Source organism: Olea europaea, chromosome 15 (genome assembly GCF_002742605.1).
Source record: "Olea europaea var. sylvestris chromosome 15, O_europaea_v1, whole genome shotgun sequence".
Lineage (NCBI taxonomy): Eukaryota > Viridiplantae > Streptophyta > Magnoliopsida > Lamiales > Oleaceae > Olea > Olea europaea.
The window spans coordinates 30,709,094-30,728,468 of record NC_036251.1 but is presented as its reverse complement, the minus strand read 5'-3'; the positions used below and the strand labels follow the sequence as shown (position 1 = coordinate 30,728,468).

The window sequence follows — 19,375 nt, the reverse complement described above, 5'->3', positions numbered from 1 at the left end:
ATCTCTATATCTCCTCTGGAAGTTAATGTTTTTCTGATGGGCCTGTTAAACAAAGATCGGTATTCTATTGCTATCGATAATGCAATCCTCTCAACTGTACTTTTGGTTTTGATAAGACATAGATTTCAACCAAATATAATACTATACTTTGTCAGTGTCTTCCTTTTAATAACTTGTCATCCACCAGCTTAAAAGCATGAATCGTTCATCGGAACCATTGTCAAACAATGAGGTATTCTAGTAATCAACGTAAAATAACATTCGCCTTCTCAATCCTCCATGAATTAATTGGCGTTTTGTTGAATGTGCATGCTCCTCTTTTCATTGGTTGTGATGTAAGAAACATGACTCAGGGGACATTTGAAGTTGTAAGCAATGAGAAAGTTATTGTTGTAAATCAAGGTAAAATACTTCATTTTGTGTGTGGACAGAAGGTTTAACAAAGAACGGATAATAAAATGAAATGAAACAATAAAATGAAAAGGAAATGGATGTTGCTAGATTAGTTTAGATCATTATATCTATTTGAAAGATACATTAATTCTTATGAGCCCAATCAATAAGATGAACTAAACCAGTCGTTGTTCAGGCTTTGCCCTTGTATTTTCATTTAGATGGATTTGAGAGATCATTTAAAGCCATTCAACCTAGTAATACCTTATTTCTGCTTGCAGATCCACTCGGGGTTCAAGGAAGAGAAGTTTGTGTACAGGCATGATGGTTGTTATTAGGTGTAGCCTCTTTCAGCCAAATATAATACTAGTCATCTTTGGAGTATCCTATTACTTCTGTTTCATGTATTGCTTCATTGTGAAAGACTACTGAAGAGTATCATGTTTTTTCAAATGTTCAAATGTAATGGTTTCAACACAGTTATGATATAATGATCGATGGTTTGCCTTATAATTGTGCTACAAATTTTTGATATCTTATAGGTTGTGGGTGTGTGGTACCCAATAGCTGGTTCTAAGACTATGAAGCTTAGAGGACACAATGATGATATAAGAGCATTGCTATTGGATTCAATTGGAAGGTTTGTTGTACAGAGTTTAGTTCAACAGTGTTATGATCTTTATTATACCTGGTATTTCTTCTACTATTTTCTTTTTTTTATGTTCTATAGTTCGTAATGTATATGAAGTCCTTTTTTATCTACAGACACACCTTCTATTTGCACCCATGTGAAGTTCTATTATATGGATCCTTACAAAAGGAAAACTTAGCATTCCTTATATTTTGAGAATACATAAAGTAAGAACTATATCATTGTAGGGCTTAATCTTCTTTATGTGCACTTAATACTAATGCATTTAATTTTTAAGTACTGATAGAATTGATGGTAATTGCCTGAATCCCAAGTATGGGTTCTATCATCTGGTGAGTCTTCTCTTTCTTAACGTAGATAGTATTATTCTATCAACTTTTTGCTTAAGTAGACTGATATGATGCAAACATAGAATAATATTATTTTCGGTGATACCACTATTCCTAACTATTAGTTTTTATTATTAGCGAAGTGGGTATTGATCTTCTTTTGTTCTTCAGTCGCTGGATGGATGGACTACTGGGAACACAAGAACGAACTTCTGCTTCATCTTCTATACCTCAATTGTAGGTTGTCTCTACACCTTCTCATGTTCCAAATGTTTCTAATAAACAAGGGATGCCCTGCATATTCTTTCGGAAAGGATACTGTTTAAAAGGTGACTTGTGTCCATTTTTACATGCATCAAATTCTGCAAATTCATTGATCCGATGATGTTGATGATGCAAGATTTAGTGTGAATGGAAGAGAAGTATATAACATTTGTTTTTTTTTAGTCGACGCATACGTTTTGTTCTTAAAGTGTAGGACACTGTTGTTACTAAGATATAAGATATCTTTGGTAAGGTATAGGATAGTTTTGGTGAGGTATATGACACATTCTATATTAGGGTCTATGATATATTGTGGATAAATATACAATGACATTTTAATTTATATATCAACTATCAGTAATTGTTATGTATGCAATCACAATTATTTTTTTGTAGTTGTATATTTTTGTATTATTTTCTCATGCATTATTTATTAAATTTATTAATTAGAAAAATTAATAAGATACAACAGCCTAACTTGTGGCTGCTGAAATGCCAACTAAAACATTGGTAAAAATAATAATAAATAAATAAAAATTGTACACTTTCATTAACATACACCTTTACAGACCAAACTCTTGGTTGCAAAAGGGTATATACCAACCAATTTTTTTTGCTATTATCAGCCACCAAATAGAGACCATTATTGAACAAATATTTGGTTGCTAATGTTATAGAATTAACGGCCAAACAACATTGGTTGCTAAAGAAATTCACCGACGGTGAATTAGCAACCAAGCAGTGACCGTACAATTTTGGTCGCTGTTAGCAAGCAAGAATTTGCTTTTAGCGACCAATTTTTTCGGTTCCTGGAAAACATTTTTTTTTGTAGTCATAAACAGGCAATCAATATTTGGAACCTTAAAGACGAAAATCAATGGGGCTGTCATATTTTTATTACGAAAAATTGAGAAGCAGTTCAATCCGGTCTTGCGCTCAAACCCTTACCGTGCTTAAACCCCTCAAAATTCCCAATTTTCAAAACCATCGAACCCAGAGCATGTTTGGTAGATATTTTAATTCAATTAACATTAATTTTTTTTATCGTTATTTCATTATTTTAACCGTTATTTTTAAATTCTTATCTTGCAAATTGAATCAAGAATCATTTTATATCCATCGGTCAAAAAATAATTAACAGAATCCCAGCAAAACAAGCACTCTTCACCTTTCCCCCAATTTTCCATTTAACGTCTGTATCACACACCGCCGACAGGAATTCCGCCTCCGCCGCACACGATTAACATTCTTCTCCACCCCCACCATGGCCAGCACAGGCTTCTCATCTTCCTCCGCTCCGGCATCTTCATCGTCCACTTTCAGCTTCTCTAACCCTAGCTTCACTTCCGTCCCTTCATTCGCCTTCAGTCCTGCCTCTTCATCTGGAACTTCATCATTCAGCACCACCACCGCTTCATCCCCCTTTGGTGGCGCCTCTCTTGTTGGGCCCTCTTCGAGTTTTTCACCCACTGCTAATCCATTTGGATCCTTAGCATCCGGTTCGGGCTCTGTGTCTAACTTTTTCGGATCCTCATCGTCTGCAGCGACTAGTACTTCAAACACTTCCGGATTCTCAAATGCGGGTCCAGTTATAAATTCATTTGGATCTTCTTCTAGCGCAACTTCTACTACGCCTAGTCCGTTTGAATTACCCTCCAGTGATTCGGGTCCAACCACGAGCATTTTCGGATCCATGTCTTTTGGTGTGAATCCTACGTCGGGCCTCTTCGGATCAAGTTCTTCAGCTGGCACGTCATCTGCTGCTCTATCCCCCCTTGGCACCTCCCCCCTACTCGAGTCCCCTGCTCCGGGCTTTTCTGGCATTTTCTTGTCAAGTTCAGCTCCCACACCCGGTCTTTTTGAATCCTCTTCGGGAACTTCTAATGGAAGTACCACCATTCCATTATTGGGGTCAGGTTCCGCTCCGTTTTCCAGCCTTTTTGGATCCTCTATAGGATCCTCTACTGGAACTACCACTAGTCTCTCATCTGGATTGAGTTCCGCTCCCACATCCAGCCTTTTTGGATTCTCTTCAGGAGCTTCTACTGGAAATACTGCTAGTCCCTTGTTTGGGTCGGCTTCTGCTCTTACTTCCAGCCCTTTTGGATCGGGTTCTACTTCATCCACTGGCCTATTTGGATCATCGACATCCTCATTCACAACTCGAGTTGCAGCAACCACTGGCTCTACACCCTCATCCGTGTCGGGTTTTGGGTCTACCCCTGGTCTGTTTGGTGTGTCCCCATCATTATCAGGGTCAACTTCGGCAGCACCAATGTTTGGATCCTCTAGCTTCACTTCTGCAGCACCGGCATTCTCATTGCCTACCACTGCTTCAAGCCCTGCTACTTCTGCACTTTCAATTTCATTCCCCAATTCTTCAACCTCTGTTGCTTCTGCCCCTGAAATCTCGTCCCTCGCGGCATCTACTACTGGCCTTGGCTCTGCTTTGGGCCCAGCATTTTCATTTCCTACATCTTCCAGCTCTGCGTCATCTTCAGGTTTTTCATTTCTAAACAACACCACAAGTTCAGCATCTGGCACAGTTTCATTCTCATCTTTATCTGGATCCTCATCCAGTTTTTCATTTGTGACTTCTGGGTTTCAATCTTCAGCACCGTCAGTTTCCAGTGGACCTGCTTCAAAACCTGCAATTGGAACTGCTGCTTCTACTCTTTTCTCCACAGTAACAACCACTGCGCCTGGCAGTGCTTCTTCTCCAGCTGCAACAACCCATTCTTCTTCTGCTTTGGTTGGTATCAGTTCCAGTTCTGGTTCGTCCTTTCCTGCATTGAGCCCTGCCTATTCTGGTGCGTCTGCAGCATCTACTATCAATGCATCTGCTCCTTTGTCGGGCTTCACAGGTTTCAGTACCACTAGCGCTCCAGCCTCTTCGGCTGAAACTATGAGCTCTTTCTCCGTTAAAACACCCATATCCTCGGCTTCATCAGCATCTCAATTGCAATTCTCTTCCACTGGAACTGTGAGCTTTTTCTCCAATAAAACACCCACATCCTCAGCTTCATCAACATCTCAATTGCAATCCTCTTCTGCTGGAACTATGAGCTCTTTCTTCATTAAAACACCCACATCCTCAGCTTCATCAGCATCTCAATTGCAATCCTCTTCCGCTGGAACTATGAGCTCTTTCTCCATTAAAACACCCACATCCTTAGCTTCGTCAGCATCTCAATTGCAATCAACTGCTGCTATGCCTTCTTTTGGTGAGATTTTCCTTTCCCGTTCTTCACTGGTTATTTTGTATATTGGTTCATAGATATGTGAAAGCCATATATACAGCTTTTAAAGTCGTAATATCTAGATGCATCCTTATTTTGTGTTATTGTTCCGGGCTTTATATATTAACTTCTGTTGATTTCCCTGAAACGTATTCTTCTCTTATATTTTGGAATGTACAATGTCTTCAACTTGATACTTTTGAGTTGTATCATGTGTACCATGCCATGAAGTCGTATATTAATATTAGGTGAGGTTGGTATATGAGTCAGTTTTTGCTACTCAGAACATTGATTATCAAATCTCCAAGATTCTATTAATTTAGCTCCTCTAGTAATCTCAAGTGCCTGTGTTGGACAATTGAAACTGGAATATGTGTATGGATTATGGACCGTTGTTGTTAGCCGACTAATTTGGCATTGCGATGGATCCTTGTCATACCTCTGTGGCATCGTACAACATTTCACGTAACACTTGATAGAGATTTTCTTTCCTATGATTGCGATGGTAATTGAAAGCTTGCTGTGAAGTGGTCTTCAATGAATTTTTTCAAGCGGTACTTGGACTTTGTAAAGATGGCCTATGATGGCTTAGTTTGAAGTATTGTGTTGGAGTAATTATGAGATATTGTAATTGTAGCATCTTCAGGGACATACTCCATCAGGGTCTTGAAGTATTATGCATGCGACTGTAATTGTTTATGTACTCGAATAGGTATTGGTATCATTCTTTGTGCCTTTCAATCTTATAAAGCAATTCCTCTGGTATTTCGATGAAGTAGCTTCTTTGATTCTCGCCTACTTGAAAATGATCCTTGTTCCAGGTTGACAAGACAATGTTAACATCATTGGTTGGCGGTTGCATGTCTTATGCTATTTTGATATGTATTATGCTACTCAAACTCGGGCTGGGACAGGCCCCAGTGACAGGGGCTGAGGGTCCTCTGATATAGAGTGTAAAGCATATAATGCATAAAGATGGGTTATCAATTTCATAGGTCAGTATTGATAATATTGGTGTCAAATAGTGTCGGATATTTTGCACAAGCAACTTGGAGCATGTTTGACTGTGCTTACAAGTTATGCGTAAGTCAAAGTTAAGTTTAAGCTACTTATTTTGCCAAACATATTTTTTTTACAGCCATTTTTTAACTAACAAAACTTACTTTTTCTGAAGTAACTGCTTTCTTGAAAAGAATTGTTAAGGAAAACCAAACGTGCTCTTAATATTCGTATGGTTATGGAAATGCAGGCAAATTACATTTTTAATTTACTTCTAACTTTTTAAGCTTCTCCTTTTCGCAAGTGTTTTGACTGGCTTTCTTTATGTACTATATGCCAAAATGCTGACAGTAAAGCTTGATAGACTTTTTCGTTACTTTCTTAGTGTTCCCCTTAATTTGACTGGTAATTTCATAAAACACGATCATGTCCCAATCACAAATTTTTTTATTTTACCATTTAGGCTTGTAGAGTTTTGATGCATCATTCTTTAACTTTTATCTGAAGGTGCCTGTTTTTATGAGAATGCTATTATAGCTGGTTGATGAATGTTTTGCTAATGTTTCTTTAGGTGTCCCTACTTCAAGTTCATCAACTGCAACAACCTCGAGTTCCAGTTCTGCTGCTCAAATATCTTCATCTTTGGTTCCAGCTTCCAGTAGTGGGTACGTATGCCTCCTGATATATAAATTTTCTTCTATTTTTTTTGTTCGGTAGAAAATTAAAATTTGAGGGTTTTGATTACAATGATATATGAAAGTTATTGCTTGTACTTGTACTTGAGTTCTAGCGTGGGATCTTATTATGAGGAAATTAGACACAGGGTGCTAGCACGTGGTTTCCCTGCCTCAAAAGCAAAGATAGAAGAGTAGGATATTAGAAATTGGATTCCTTTATCTACTTTGTGTCTAGAATTGCTATTAATGAGACACATTTGCACTTAGTCCAGATTGTGAAAACGACAAACAATAACAAGCTATGGCTTGTCTCTGTAATCCTTTGCAACCAAGCCAGAGCATGTGGTGCTCATCTGTTGATTTTTTTTCCTGGGATTGTATCAACATTATCAATGGGAGCTTCTCTACCAAAATTCTAATACCCCTTATTTTATTATCAATTTGAGCTACATCCAATTGTTTCAATTGTTGGCATATATTGTTAATTATTTTTTTTATTTTTTTAATATTATCTATTCTAGAATGGCCACATACCAACTTTAACATTTTCATTTCTGCTGCTTTTATCTTGTTAAAGTGTTTCAACGAGAATATCAAAAAAACCTAATTCAGCTCTACATGGACACTGCCTTTTCTTTCATTTTCCGTTCTATTACACGTTGTGCCCAAGGTAGTCAAGACTGAAAAATGAGATATTTGAAGAAAGGATGCAGGCAGCTTTACGGATGGAGTACGCTATGACATAATAAGAGAAGCATGCAATACCAAGTGAGGGGTGAAATGAACAAAAAATAAAAATAAAAATTGTATTCGAATACCTGGATTTTTGGACTCTATTTACAGTTCGCTTCTTGGAGAAGGAAGTAAAGGAAGAAAAGAGACCATTTTTTTATTTGTTTGCTTAGGCAAAGATCTAGTGAACCTTGAATCAAAACCTTTCTTTTCTATGCTTCTTCTCTTATGAAATTGATAGTTTGTGATCTTAATAGCCTAGTAATAATTTGGATAGGGTTTGGTAGTTCTATTAACTTTTGTAGATCTGGCCTTATAGGGATCTCTAAATCACATGGATTCCTTCTAGCATTTCTCCATTTAATCCAACTCAGTGTAACTCTTGTATCATATCATCTTGAAGTCATTTTTCTCGTTGATAGTCAAAACCAAATATCTAAAACAATCACTCGTTGGGTTGGGATGATATAACATGGAAAAGACATTCTGGTAGTTTTGCTTTATATTAAATAGTTGCTTGAAGATTCCTTTTGTAAATAGGATTGAACATTTTTCTGTACGCGAAGTCGAGGTTTGGAATGCTAACTCTGCGCTTGCCCTATAGGACCACTTCAACTGTGGTACCTTCTGCACCAAAGTTACCATCTGAAATCACTGGGAAAACTGTTGAAGAGGTAATTAAACTTGCCTACAGAAATTCGAATTGATAGTGTTGTATATTTACGGTTTCCTTGTTGAGTGACATTGGTACATACTTCATTACACGCAGAGCATGCAAAAGATTCGTCATATTATTCTCCTCATGGAGAACATGATGCATGTTTCTTCATCTTCTTTATACCGAATCAAGTCAATATTTAGAAAAGTAAAATGGGTGCTTGGTAGAAAGTAACCAATCAACTTCACCAATAACCCTGCCCTCATTTCCCCCGATTGGAGTTCTGGATATTTTTTCTCATGTAACATACCGTGATTAGAATACCTGATTCTAGATGATGCTAAAGTTTGCATCTTCCTTATACCATTGCCATACCTTTCTTCATTATCAGTTTGAACTGAATTTATATGAGTACATTATCGCAGATCATTAAGGAATGGAATGCCGAGCTACAAGAGCGTACTGGAAAATTTCGGAAGCAGGCTAATGCGATAGCTGAGTGGGACCGCAAGATTTTACGGAATCGTGACATACTTCTACAGCTTGAGGTATCACATTACTTGCTGAAAAAAAAAAAAAAAAAAAAAAAAAAAAAAAAAAAAAAAAAAAAAAAAAAAAAAATCTTTCTAGCTGATGTGGTTGTGGGCTTGCTAATGTTATGGGTGTGTGCATAGGAAATGTCCTTTTTCTGTATCTCCCCATTTTCTTTTCTTTTTATTTTCTAGAGCGTATTATCTCGCCAAGTCTCTTGAATGGCATTTGCCTAACTTCCATTGTGGCTTAGTTAGTTGTTTTTACCTCAAAGGATTTGTTAGATTGACCGATTAACAATTCTTTTACCATCATCGAAGGAGCTAGGGCAGTATTATAGATTTATATAAACTTTTTCTTGTCTGTGAAAGAGGTATATGCATGTATATATGTTTTCTTTTATTTTGAAAGCTGCATTTAAAAGTAGTATACATATCATGACAGAATCAAAGCCTATCAACATTTATGAAATTTATCACCAATAAAAATATTTTGTCAAGACTGAATTCCTGGTCTTGGCATCAAATTTCTGTTCAAAACTCTCAAGTGGACAATTTCTACTAGGCGTAGATGTTCAGATTTTTTCTTATGGTTTCTTGAGCATATATACCAAATTTATAGAACAATCTCACTATCTCACATTATTGTGTTAAAATTCTTGATCAGAGTGAAGTTGCTAAAGTGGTTGAGACGCAAGGTAGTTTGGAGCGGCAGCTGGAGCTAATTGAAACTCATCAAGACGAGGTGTGTAATCAAGACTTTTGAGGTCTGAGTTCATCTATTGGCTGCATGGGGTTAATTGCAGTAATGCACGCTGCAATTTTTTATTTTTTAAACAGTGTTTTGATTATTGTTTTCTTTGTGAAGATGTATATGTTGACTTTCAGTTAGCACTTGGTAAACTATTCATCAATTACTTACTGTTTAGGTTCAAGTTGTTAATTGGAATGTAACTTGGCACCTAGATCAGATTACAGTTTTCACGTGACATCATCTTAAATATCTAATATAAAATTAACTATTATGTAAAAATCGTAGAGTGAAGGATTCCAGTTTTTGTTAATCGGTCTTTGTTGTTATGTACAAATTATATCATGTTAAAAGTGTTGACGTATATTGTTTGAATGAGTTTCATCAATGATTTTGTTTGCATTGGTTAGGTCGACAAAGCCTTACAAAGTATGGAAGATGAAGCAGAGCGAATATACAAAAATGAGCGAGGATCACTCCTTGAGGACGAAACTGCATCGATAAGAGACACAATGTGAGCACCGGACTATATTAGTTAACCTCTTTTGTTCTTGTTGGTATCCTTTGACTGATGATTGGTGTTAGCTTCATGGCCACATGCACTATTTCATTTGCACAAAACTTCAGAATATCTCTGGAGGATGTAAGATTTTGTGATTATGATCTCAAAATATTTAATATGGTCAGCCTTTAAATACATTACCGTGCTCTGAAAATATTTTGTTGATAGTTGTTAGATTGATCAGCAGTTCTATTTTGTGATGGACTCTTGAATCAATGGGGATCACATTTCCTGCTGCAGCTGTTTGAATTTTTTTATTTTTATTATTATTATTATTATTATTATTATTTTTTGTAGCTCTGTTTCATGTCGTCTGATTTTTTTAAGTGAATAACAATTCATTTACAACACTTTTTTATATCATCAATTATTTTCTTATCTTCTGAATTTAGGTATGAGCAGGCTGAATTGATAGAGCGGGAGCTGGAGCACATGACAGAACAGATCAAATCGATCATTAATACTCTTAATGCCAATCAGGTTACTCAATGTGAAATCTTTTGGTTTTTGTTTATTGAGCTCAAAAGTTGATGATTGTTACTTACGTTTCAATCAGGGTGGAGGGCTTGAGGCAACTGATGGGATGACTCCACTGGATATTGTTGTTCGTGTCTTAAACAACCAATTGAGTTCATTGCTTTGGGTGGATGAGAAGGTTAGGACTCCAATTCATTTTCATTCTTGCATGGAAATTTGTGCGTCGTAGTTGCTTTTGCCTTTTCATGGGCATAGCTGTCAATGGGTTAAAACACGATGAAAATAAATCGTGCTCTTGTTTTGAATTGAGCCTTGTTTGGGTTTCCATTTTAGTTACCAGAATTTGATGTTGGTATAAATGAGTAGTGGATAAGTGGGTAATACTTGTGAATCCTAGGAAATGTGTGGTTAAAATTGTTTGACTTTGAAAAGTAGCTTTTTAACAACTAAAAAAGAAACCAAACAAAGGCAAAATATTCATATTAAAACATCAAGGGTTTGTTTGAGCTCCATTAGTTTGGAGAATAAATTTTGTATTAATAAAATTTTGGAGAATATATAGTTAAAAAAAAAAAAAAAAGTAGAATTTTTTTTAGATTTACGTGTAAAATTATTTTACTGGAAGAATGTGTGGCTGAAATTGAGTTAGGTGAAAAACGAGTTTTTTTTTTTTACTGGAAGAATGTGTGGCTGAAGTTGAGTTGGGTGAAAAACGAGTTTTTAAAGAATTGGGGCTCAAACAGAGGCTGACTTTGTAGCAAAAATTTTCTATATTAAAACATCAAGGGTTTGTTTGAGCTCCATTAGTTTGGAGAATAAATTTTGTATTAATAAAATTTTGGAGAATATGTAGTTAAAAAAAAAAAAAAAGTAGAATTTTTTTTAGATTTACGTGTAAAATTATTTTACTGGAAGAATGTATGGCTGAAATTGAGTTAGGTGAAAAACAAGTTTTTTTTTTTTTACTGGAAGAATGTGTGGCTGATATTGAGTTGGGTGAAAAACGAGTTTTTAAAGAATTGGGGCTCAAACAGAGGCTGACTTTGTAGCAAAAATTTTCTGTGGAGACCTTGTTGAACCTTGAATATTGCTTTACTCAAATCTTTTGCAAAAACTTTTTACCAACCTATCGTTGTACCATCCCTGCTAGCACTGTATGCTTCCCGCCCTTCTTTTAATCTGCTGTTATCAAATTTATCAATTTCTTCTTTGCTCTCTGGGTCAGTGGTTTGCCTTTGGCACTGGCCTTAATGTACGTAATTCGTTGGGAGAGAAGTCAGTGAAATCACGATGCTATAATGTGTTTTTGATTTTTTGTTTCTTTGTGAATGAGCTATAAGGTTTTTCAATGTCAAAGTTATAATCAATTCCATCCACACATTGATAGGATACGCACAAATAGATGGGCAAACCTTTGAGAGTGAACGTGATTGCTCTCTCTTCTGAAGAAATATGATAAGACCCTGTTTGGTACCCATTTTTTTCAAAATGCATTTTTCTCTATCTTCTTTTCCACCACACATTCTTCATCAAAATAATATTACATGTAAATCAAGAACTTTTCCTTATTTTTCAACCACACATTTCTCATCACTTTACTATTCCAAAATGCATTTTTATATAAAAATGGCTTTCAAACACCCTCTAAGACTTTTTCTTGTGGATGGAGTCTTAATGAAGGCATATAATCATGTTACCTAAAGAAAGAGCGTGCGAATTAAGAAATCTTTGCTGGTGATATTAATTCTGACCCTAAACATCATTGAAATGGAAATAAGCTGAAAGACTCAATAACCTGATGAGTAAGTCAAAGTGGAAGCCAGAGATGGTCCTGGTTGAACTATTAGCTTCATTAATATTTAATGCTAATTATTGTTTGTTAGTACAAATCCTTATGGGTGTATCAGGGTATCTAAGCTCTTGATTTGAGAATGCTATTATCTGTATTCATCTAATCTTAAGATCATATCTCCCAATTCTTTTCTGATATTTCTCACCAATAGCTCCCATGTAGCATTTAGACCTTTGAACCTTATCCAACGATATGTCTCTGATTTGTAACACAAATGCTAATGAATATAGGCTACACCTTTTGTTCAGCATACTGAAATATGGGAGATGCTACATAGACATAATGGTTAATATAATCCTTGATATAATGTCATATGATAACTTATCATTGGACTATTTAAAATATAGTTAGCCTTTTCATCTGATTATTTCCGTCCACATCATTTTCGGTTGTTGCTTCTGGCATATGTTTTTGTACAAATAGTAAAATCCCCGAAATATTTCTTTCCTCTCTATGCTAATCTTTTGAACTGTACAGGCTGAAGAATTCTCTTCACGAATTCAAGAGCTTGCAAGTCGAGGCTCTGCTCGTGACCGTGAATCATTGACCCCTAAGCTTTGGTTGTCATAGTTCCTGAAGGGACAATTTACACAAAATCAGGTAATATGTACTCGTTGTGTATGGAAGCAGTTGCATTTGCAACATTTGTTTAGTTGTATTTGATGTAATTTGGATAATTGATTTAGTTAATTAATTTTTATTTGCATGATCTGAAATTTCATTCATATGTTTAATTTTTAATTTATAAATAATTTATTTAAAAAATATTGTGGTAATTTACTAAGTAGTTTTCCGCTAATTAAAACAAATATGTTCTTAAATTGTAAGCAACTTCGAAGTGTTGACAACTTTGTATGGTCCGTCATGAAAAAAATCCCGGGGACGATATTGCGAAATCCCAAATCAATTTGCTTAAATAAATTATAAAATACCGATATTATCTTGTGAAATATTAATTAAATAATTTTAAGGACTGTCGATCGATAATTTCTTGGAATATATCTGGTCTTGCTTGACCTTGTATATCCATTTCTTTACTAGTGACCTTACACTAATACCTCGATATAATACTTTAATACATATAAATAACAAATAAAAAAAGATTGGGAATGTTTATTGCAATAAGAATGCGGTGCTGTGTGAATATAAAATTATAATGACTACATAAAAATGTAGGGGTGTTATATAGGACGAGTCGACTGGAGCTATGATCACCAAGTGTCGGTTGGTGAGCCCTTAGCTCAATCAAAGTGTGGCTTGTGAGTTTAATTTTTTTTCCTACATTTCTCGTTTTTAAAGAAATGAGTTTGATGGACTATTTTTGTTGCTTCGTGGAAAGTTGTAAGCTCTCTATCGTTTATTAGAAGAAACATTTCTCTTCATGCAATAATTTGAGCATGTTGAAACTTAGGCTCGAGTGCATCTTGTTTATCGTGTAATAGTCTATCTTTCTTTAGAAATGTCACTTCTTCGTTTTCTTTGCAGTTTATCTTCTACTAATATGACATCCATCCTGACTACAAATTAGGAATATCATCAACTAAGATTTTGAATAATTTCGTGGATTTGAATAGATTTCCAAAATGGTGAATTTTCAAAATATTTTGTTATACGCATTTTTAATATTGAAATCCATCCAAATCTTTTAAAATCTCTCTTTTAATGAAATTTTAATGAATTTCACTAAAAATTTCAGTTGGGGATATCTAAATTTAGAAGGGTTTTCCAACTTCATTAATAAAATCTCAATTGAGAATCCCCTTTTTAGAAATGTTACATAATTAATTTGTATTAACATGATTTTAAATTTTGAATGCATGAATGATTTATTCGAAAAATAGAAATTTTCTGATAATTATTTTCCCACTATTAATCATAACAAATTCGACGCAAATCCAAAGGTTTGCCATCTTTGTATTGTCCCGCTGTGGCAACTAATTTTTCACAAAAAAATTACCCAGAAAAGATAAATATTTCTTGATTTAACAATATTCATGTTGAAGGTACAACGATAAACTAGAGCTTCATTCATGCGTTAATTGCTTGACATATGTTTCATCCGCCCCTTAGAATTGTGTAGAGTTTATAGCAAGAGCTGGTGGGCTTCTTGGTTCTGGCAATGGCAATTTTGCAGTAAAAACTTAAGTCGCTGCAAAGAAGAACCATTATTTTTATTTAATCCAGTAACCAAATATTGGTTAGAAATTCACCAACGATGGCTTTGATCATGGCATAGACTTAAAAATTTCTTTCGAGTGCAATACTGTCGATAAAATTAGTGATGTGCACCCAACATTATTTGTAATCTTGCCTTGTCACTCCAATTGCCATGACTGCCTATATAAGCAATGAACGATTGTAGTGTTTTTAAACACGAGGAGAGAGAGAAAAAAAAAATATATCACCAATGAAAGGACGTTGCCAGATGTAGAACGTCATATAATCACCAATAAAATCATCATCAATTTTGTTACGAATTACCTTTTTTTTTACGTGTTTCATTTTTTTTTCCTTTTTGAAAAATACAAAAAAAAAATAAAAAAAAAATCACTTAAAGATCCCTAGGAAATAGGATCCAAAAATAGTGCACCACAACAATTCAACTACTACTCGATAATATTATAACCAGTCAATACTCCAATATAAAATGCAACTTTAAGGGGCTAAAAGGCAAAAATCAATACTTATTAAACACGAATTATAGAGGCAAAAGAATACTTAAAACTCATAATAATCTTTTATTTGACTAAATATAATGAATAATTTCTTGTTAATTTTTACATTTACTTTATATATATATTTTTATAATACTTTATAAATACACTTTAACTGGACTTTCAATTTGACTTACTTTTGAACAGTTGATCCATCAATTCAACCAATAATCATCCAAAATTTCGACCAAGTCACTGACCGAGTCAATTCTAGAAAATACTATGAAACTTCTCAATAAAAGAAATAATCACATTTGTTTTGCAAGTGTAGGACAACTTTTGGTCAGATCTAATTCATCGACCTTGTACTTAACGATTAAATATAGCATTTAATTAAATATTCAGTTTATTTACTTCTTATTGGTATGTTTTCTAAAATAAATCTTGACTTATATGTTGGAGTGAATCTCTCTTTCACTAGCATAATCATATTACAATCCGTTACAAGATTGAGCAATCAAAATACAACACAAACATTGACTAATAATCAATACATAATCAAGAATTTCCTCTGGATAAAGAAAAGAAAAGAATTTTTCCATGCCAATTATAACACGGAGAGTATCAAACGATGTAATAATGTCTAGTTCTATTCAATCATGAACAAGCTAAAAATAAATTCACAAAACAAAAATAAAATCCTTATTTTAAGTACTAAGAAATATCATATTCTCTCTCGAAAAAAGAAAAAGAAAAAGAAAAAAATACAATATCATATTCCCATTTTATGGACTAAAAAATTTTAATTCATGATTTAAACTCGGGACAATTATGTTTTCATTCTTTCATTTTGTCTTTAATTACTTTAATTAATTATGTTAATTGAGGAATGAGGATCACCTTTTCTTTTTTAGTTCTGTTTTTATAAGGAAGACTGAGTAACTAAAAAAACTGACCCTGTTTCGCACGGAAAGTTTTATGTTTTTCATTATAGGTAATATAATTGGAGATCAATTTTCTTTTTTTTAAGTTGATTTTTCTTTCTTTTTTGTTTAAGGAAGGTTGAATAACTATGAAAACTGATTCTATTTTAAAAAGGAAATTATACAACAAGTAAAGAAATCAATTATCATTCCTTTTATTTCCGCATTTTCGAAGGACATTTCCGTTTAGACTACAGTAAAAACCATTATAAAATGACCTTATCTAACTGCCAATTTTATCCAAGAAAGAACCTCAAAAGCTCAGAAAGAAAGCTTTTTTTAAGACAAAAATCCATGGAGTCTTTAATGAATGTTAACCGAAAAACACTTCATGTTCTTATGTTCCCATGGTTGGCTCATGGACACATATCTCCCTATCTAGAGTTGGCCAAAAGACTTACGAAGAGAAACTTCGTAATCCATTTGTGTTCAACCCCAGCAAATTTGAGTTCCATTAAGCACAAAATTGGTGAAAAGTTTGCACGTTCGATTCGACTAGTAGAACTTCATCTCCCAAAATTGCCTGAACTTCCTCCTCGTTACCACACCACCAATGGTCTCCCTCCCAACCTTTACTTATTAAACACGAATTATAGAGGCAAAAGAATACTTAAAACTCATAATAATCTTTTATTTGACTAAATATAATGAATAATTTCTTGTTAATTTTTACATTTACTTTATATTTTTTTTTATAATACTTTATAAATACACTTTAACTGGACTTTCAATTTGACTTACTTTTGAACAGTTGATCCATCAATTCAACCAATAATCATCCAAAATTTCGACCAAGTCACTGACCGAGTCAATTCTAGAAAATACTATGAAACTTCTCAATAAAAGAAATAATCACATTTGTTTTGCAAGTGTAGGACAACTTTTGGTCAGATCTAATTCATCGACCTTGTACTTAACGATTAAATATAGCATTTAATTAAATATTCAGTTTATTTACTTCTTATTGGTATGTTTTCTAAAATAAATCTTGACTTATATGTTGGAGTGAATCTCTCTTTCACTAGCACAATCATATTACAATCCGTTACAAGATTGAGCAATCAAAATACAACACAAACATTGACTAATAATCAATACATAATCAAGAATTTCCTCTGGATAAAGAAAAGAAAAGAATTTTTCCATGCCAATTATAAAACGGAGAGTATCAAACGATGTAATAATGTCTAATTCTATTCAGTCATGAACAAGCTAAAAATAAATTCACAAAACAAAAATAAAATCTTCATTTTAAGTACTAAGAAATATCATATTCTCTCTAGAAAAAATACAATATCATATTCCCATTTTATGGACTAAAAAATTTTAATTCATGATTTAAACTCGGGATAATTATGTTTTCATTCTTTCATTTTGTCTTTAATTACTTTAATTAATTATGTTAATTGAGGAATGAGGATCACCTTTTCTTTTTTAGTTCTGTTTTTATAAGGAAGACTGAGTAACTAAATAAACTGACCCTGTTTCGCACGGAAAGTTTTATGTTTTTCATTATAGGTAATATAATTGAAGATCAATTTTCCTTTTTCAGTTGATTTTTCTTTCTATTTTGTTTAAGGAAGGTTGAATAACTATGAAAACTGATTCTATTTTAAAAAGGAAATTATACAACAAGTAAAGAATTCAATTATCATTCCTTTTATTTCCGCATTTTCGAAGGACATTTCCGTTTAGACTACAGTAAAAACCATTATAAAATGACCTTATCTAACTGCCAATTTTATCCAAGAAAGAACCTCAAAAGCTCAGAAAGAAAGCTTTTTTTAAGACAAAAATCCATGGAGTCTTTAATGAATGTTAACCGAAAAACACTTCATGTTCTTATGTTCCCATGGTTGGCTCATGGACACATATCTCCCTATCTAGAGTTGGCCAAAAGACTTACGAAGAGAAACTTCGTAATCCATTTGTGTTCAACCCCAGCAAATTTGAGTTCCATTAAGCACAAAATTGGTGAAAAGTTTGCACGTTCGATTCGACTAGTAGAACTTCATCTCCCAAAATTGCCTGAACTTCCTCCTCGTTACCACACCACCAATGGTCTCCCTCCCAACCTCATGCCAACCCTCAAAAGAGCATTTGAAATGGCAGCCCCTAATTTTGCTTATATTTTGAGCACCATTAAGCCTGATTTGCTAATTTATGATTTTCTTCAGCCATGGGCGCCATTGGCTGCTGCACTCCTTAATATACCTGCGGTGGAGTTCATCACTAGCAGTTCCAGTATGACTGCTTACATGTTCCATTTCTTTAAGCACCCCGGCATCGAATTCCCCTTTCCGACACTGTTCTATCGTGAATACGAGCTTGTTCATCGAGCCAAATTGCTGGAGTCTGCTACCGATAAACAGGTAAAAGAACATGCTTTTCAAGGTATTCAAAGGTCATCTAAGATTGTTCTGGTAAAGGGCTTTAGGGAGATTGAGGCTAAATATAGTGATTATCTTTCCAGTTTAGTAGGGAAGAAAATTGTTCCTGTTGGGGCATTGGTTCAAGATCCCACACATGAAAATGACAGTTCAGATATCATAGAATGGCTAGATAAAAAGGATAAAAATTCCACTGTTTTTGTTTCTTTTGGGACTGAATATTTTCTTACAAGAGAAGATATGGTGGAACTGGCTTATGGTTTAGAACTTAGCAATGTCAATTTCATATGGGTTGTTAGGTTTCCCAAGGGAAAGAAAACCATACTCGAAGATGCTTTGCCATTAGGGTTTCTTCAAAGGGTAAGGGAGAGAGGACTGGTGGTAGAGGGTTGGGCTCCACAGGCTAAAATATTGAACCATCCAAGTATCGGTGGCTTTGTTAGCCACTGTGGATGCAGTTCTGTGATGGAGGGTATGAAGTTTGGTGTTCCAATCATTGCCATGCCAATGCACCTAGACCAGCCACTCAATGCCAGGCTGATGGAAGATGTAGGGGTTGGAATGGAGGTAGTGAGGGATCATTTTGGAGATCTTCAGAGGAAGGAGGTGGCAGCCGTGATCCGCCACGTGGTGGTCGACACTGGTGGAGAATCTATTCGGACGAACGCGAGAAAAATGAGTGAGAAGATCAGGATCAAGGGCGATGAAGAAATTGATGAGGTTGTGCAAGAACTTGTGCAGCTTTGTGCTATCAAGAAACGCCGTGGCTTCCATTGAGTTGCATGAATTTATGTGGGCTTTAAGATTATTATTTTCTTATTTTATTTTCAGTTTTTAGATTATTATTATTTTCTTTTTTGGTGGATACCACTGCATAATTTGTGAAATTGCAGTTGTGTAGCCTCAAATTTCAGTGTGGGTTTTAATCAAACACCTTGTAATCAGTTGGTCAATACTCGTTTACAAGTTGAGCATTGTTAGTTGTCGTAATTTATTGTGGTTGCCATGTCAACCTTCAAAACTGAGGACATGGGGCCCCATTTAATATAACATGTGACTTTATGTCTTTAATTTATGTTAAGTCTTTAATTTACGAAGTTTAGCCTTATGTATGTGTGATTTGGATTGTGACTTTGAGTATTTACATCCGATGGTTGCCACTATGTTTTCGTGGCTTGTGACGTGGTGACATCGATGATTGTCATTCAGTGAAGACTATGCCTTTGTTTAGTT

General features: G+C 34.6%; 2 protein-coding genes across 4 annotated transcripts; both read left to right on the top strand.

Annotated features, from left to right (window-relative positions):
- Positions 1 to 2,773: 2,773 nt before the first annotated feature.
- On the top strand, positions 2,774 to 12,836 carry LOC111410865 (nuclear pore complex protein NUP62-like). Of its 3 annotated transcripts, XM_023041447.1 has the most exons (10): positions 2,775 to 4,139; positions 4,254 to 4,862; positions 6,448 to 6,541; positions 7,890 to 7,959; positions 8,369 to 8,491; positions 9,141 to 9,218; positions 9,635 to 9,738; positions 10,179 to 10,266; positions 10,343 to 10,441; positions 12,593 to 12,836. In XM_023041447.1, the coding sequence occupies exons 1-10, from the start codon at positions 2,903 to 2,905 to the stop codon at positions 12,683 to 12,685; spliced, it is 2,595 nt and encodes an 864-aa protein (XP_022897215.1). In that variant the 5' UTR covers positions 2,775 to 2,902; the 3' UTR covers positions 12,686 to 12,836. The 3 variants fall into 3 exon arrangements, 2 of the variants coding, with proteins under 2 accessions (XP_022897215.1, XP_022897214.1); XM_023041446.1 differs by having other exon boundaries at positions 2,775 to 4,862; XR_002705779.1 differs by lacking the exons at positions 10,179 to 10,266; positions 10,343 to 10,441; positions 12,593 to 12,836 and having other exon boundaries at positions 2,774 to 4,862; positions 7,826 to 7,959; positions 9,635 to 9,733.
- A 4,715-nt stretch (positions 12,837 to 17,551) lies between these two features.
- LOC111411544 (beta-D-glucosyl crocetin beta-1,6-glucosyltransferase-like) lies at positions 17,552 to 18,919 on the top strand. Its single transcript, XM_023042064.1, has one exon. The coding sequence runs from the start codon at positions 17,552 to 17,554 to the stop codon at positions 18,917 to 18,919; it is 1,368 nt and encodes a 455-aa protein (XP_022897832.1).
- The last annotated feature ends 456 nt before the right edge of the window (positions 18,920 to 19,375 follow it).

What these genes read in the sequence shown, in the direction of transcription:
- LOC111410865 (XM_023041446.1), top strand. Translation starts at nt 2,903, where the DNA reads ATGGCCAGCACAGGCTTCTCATCTTCCTCCGCTCCGGCATCTTCATCG. An exon ending in CTGGGAAAACTGTTGAAGAG is followed by an intron (nt 7,960 to 8,368) that starts GTAATTAAACTT and finishes ACATTATCGCAG; the next exon opens with ATCATTAAGGAATGGAATGC. An exon ending in ACATACTTCTACAGCTTGAG is followed by an intron (nt 8,492 to 9,140) that starts GTATCACATTAC and finishes ATTCTTGATCAG; the next exon opens with AGTGAAGTTGCTAAAGTGGT.
- LOC111411544 (XM_023042064.1), top strand. Translation starts at nt 17,552, where the DNA reads ATGGAGTCTTTAATGAATGTTAACCGAAAAACACTTCATGTTCTTATG.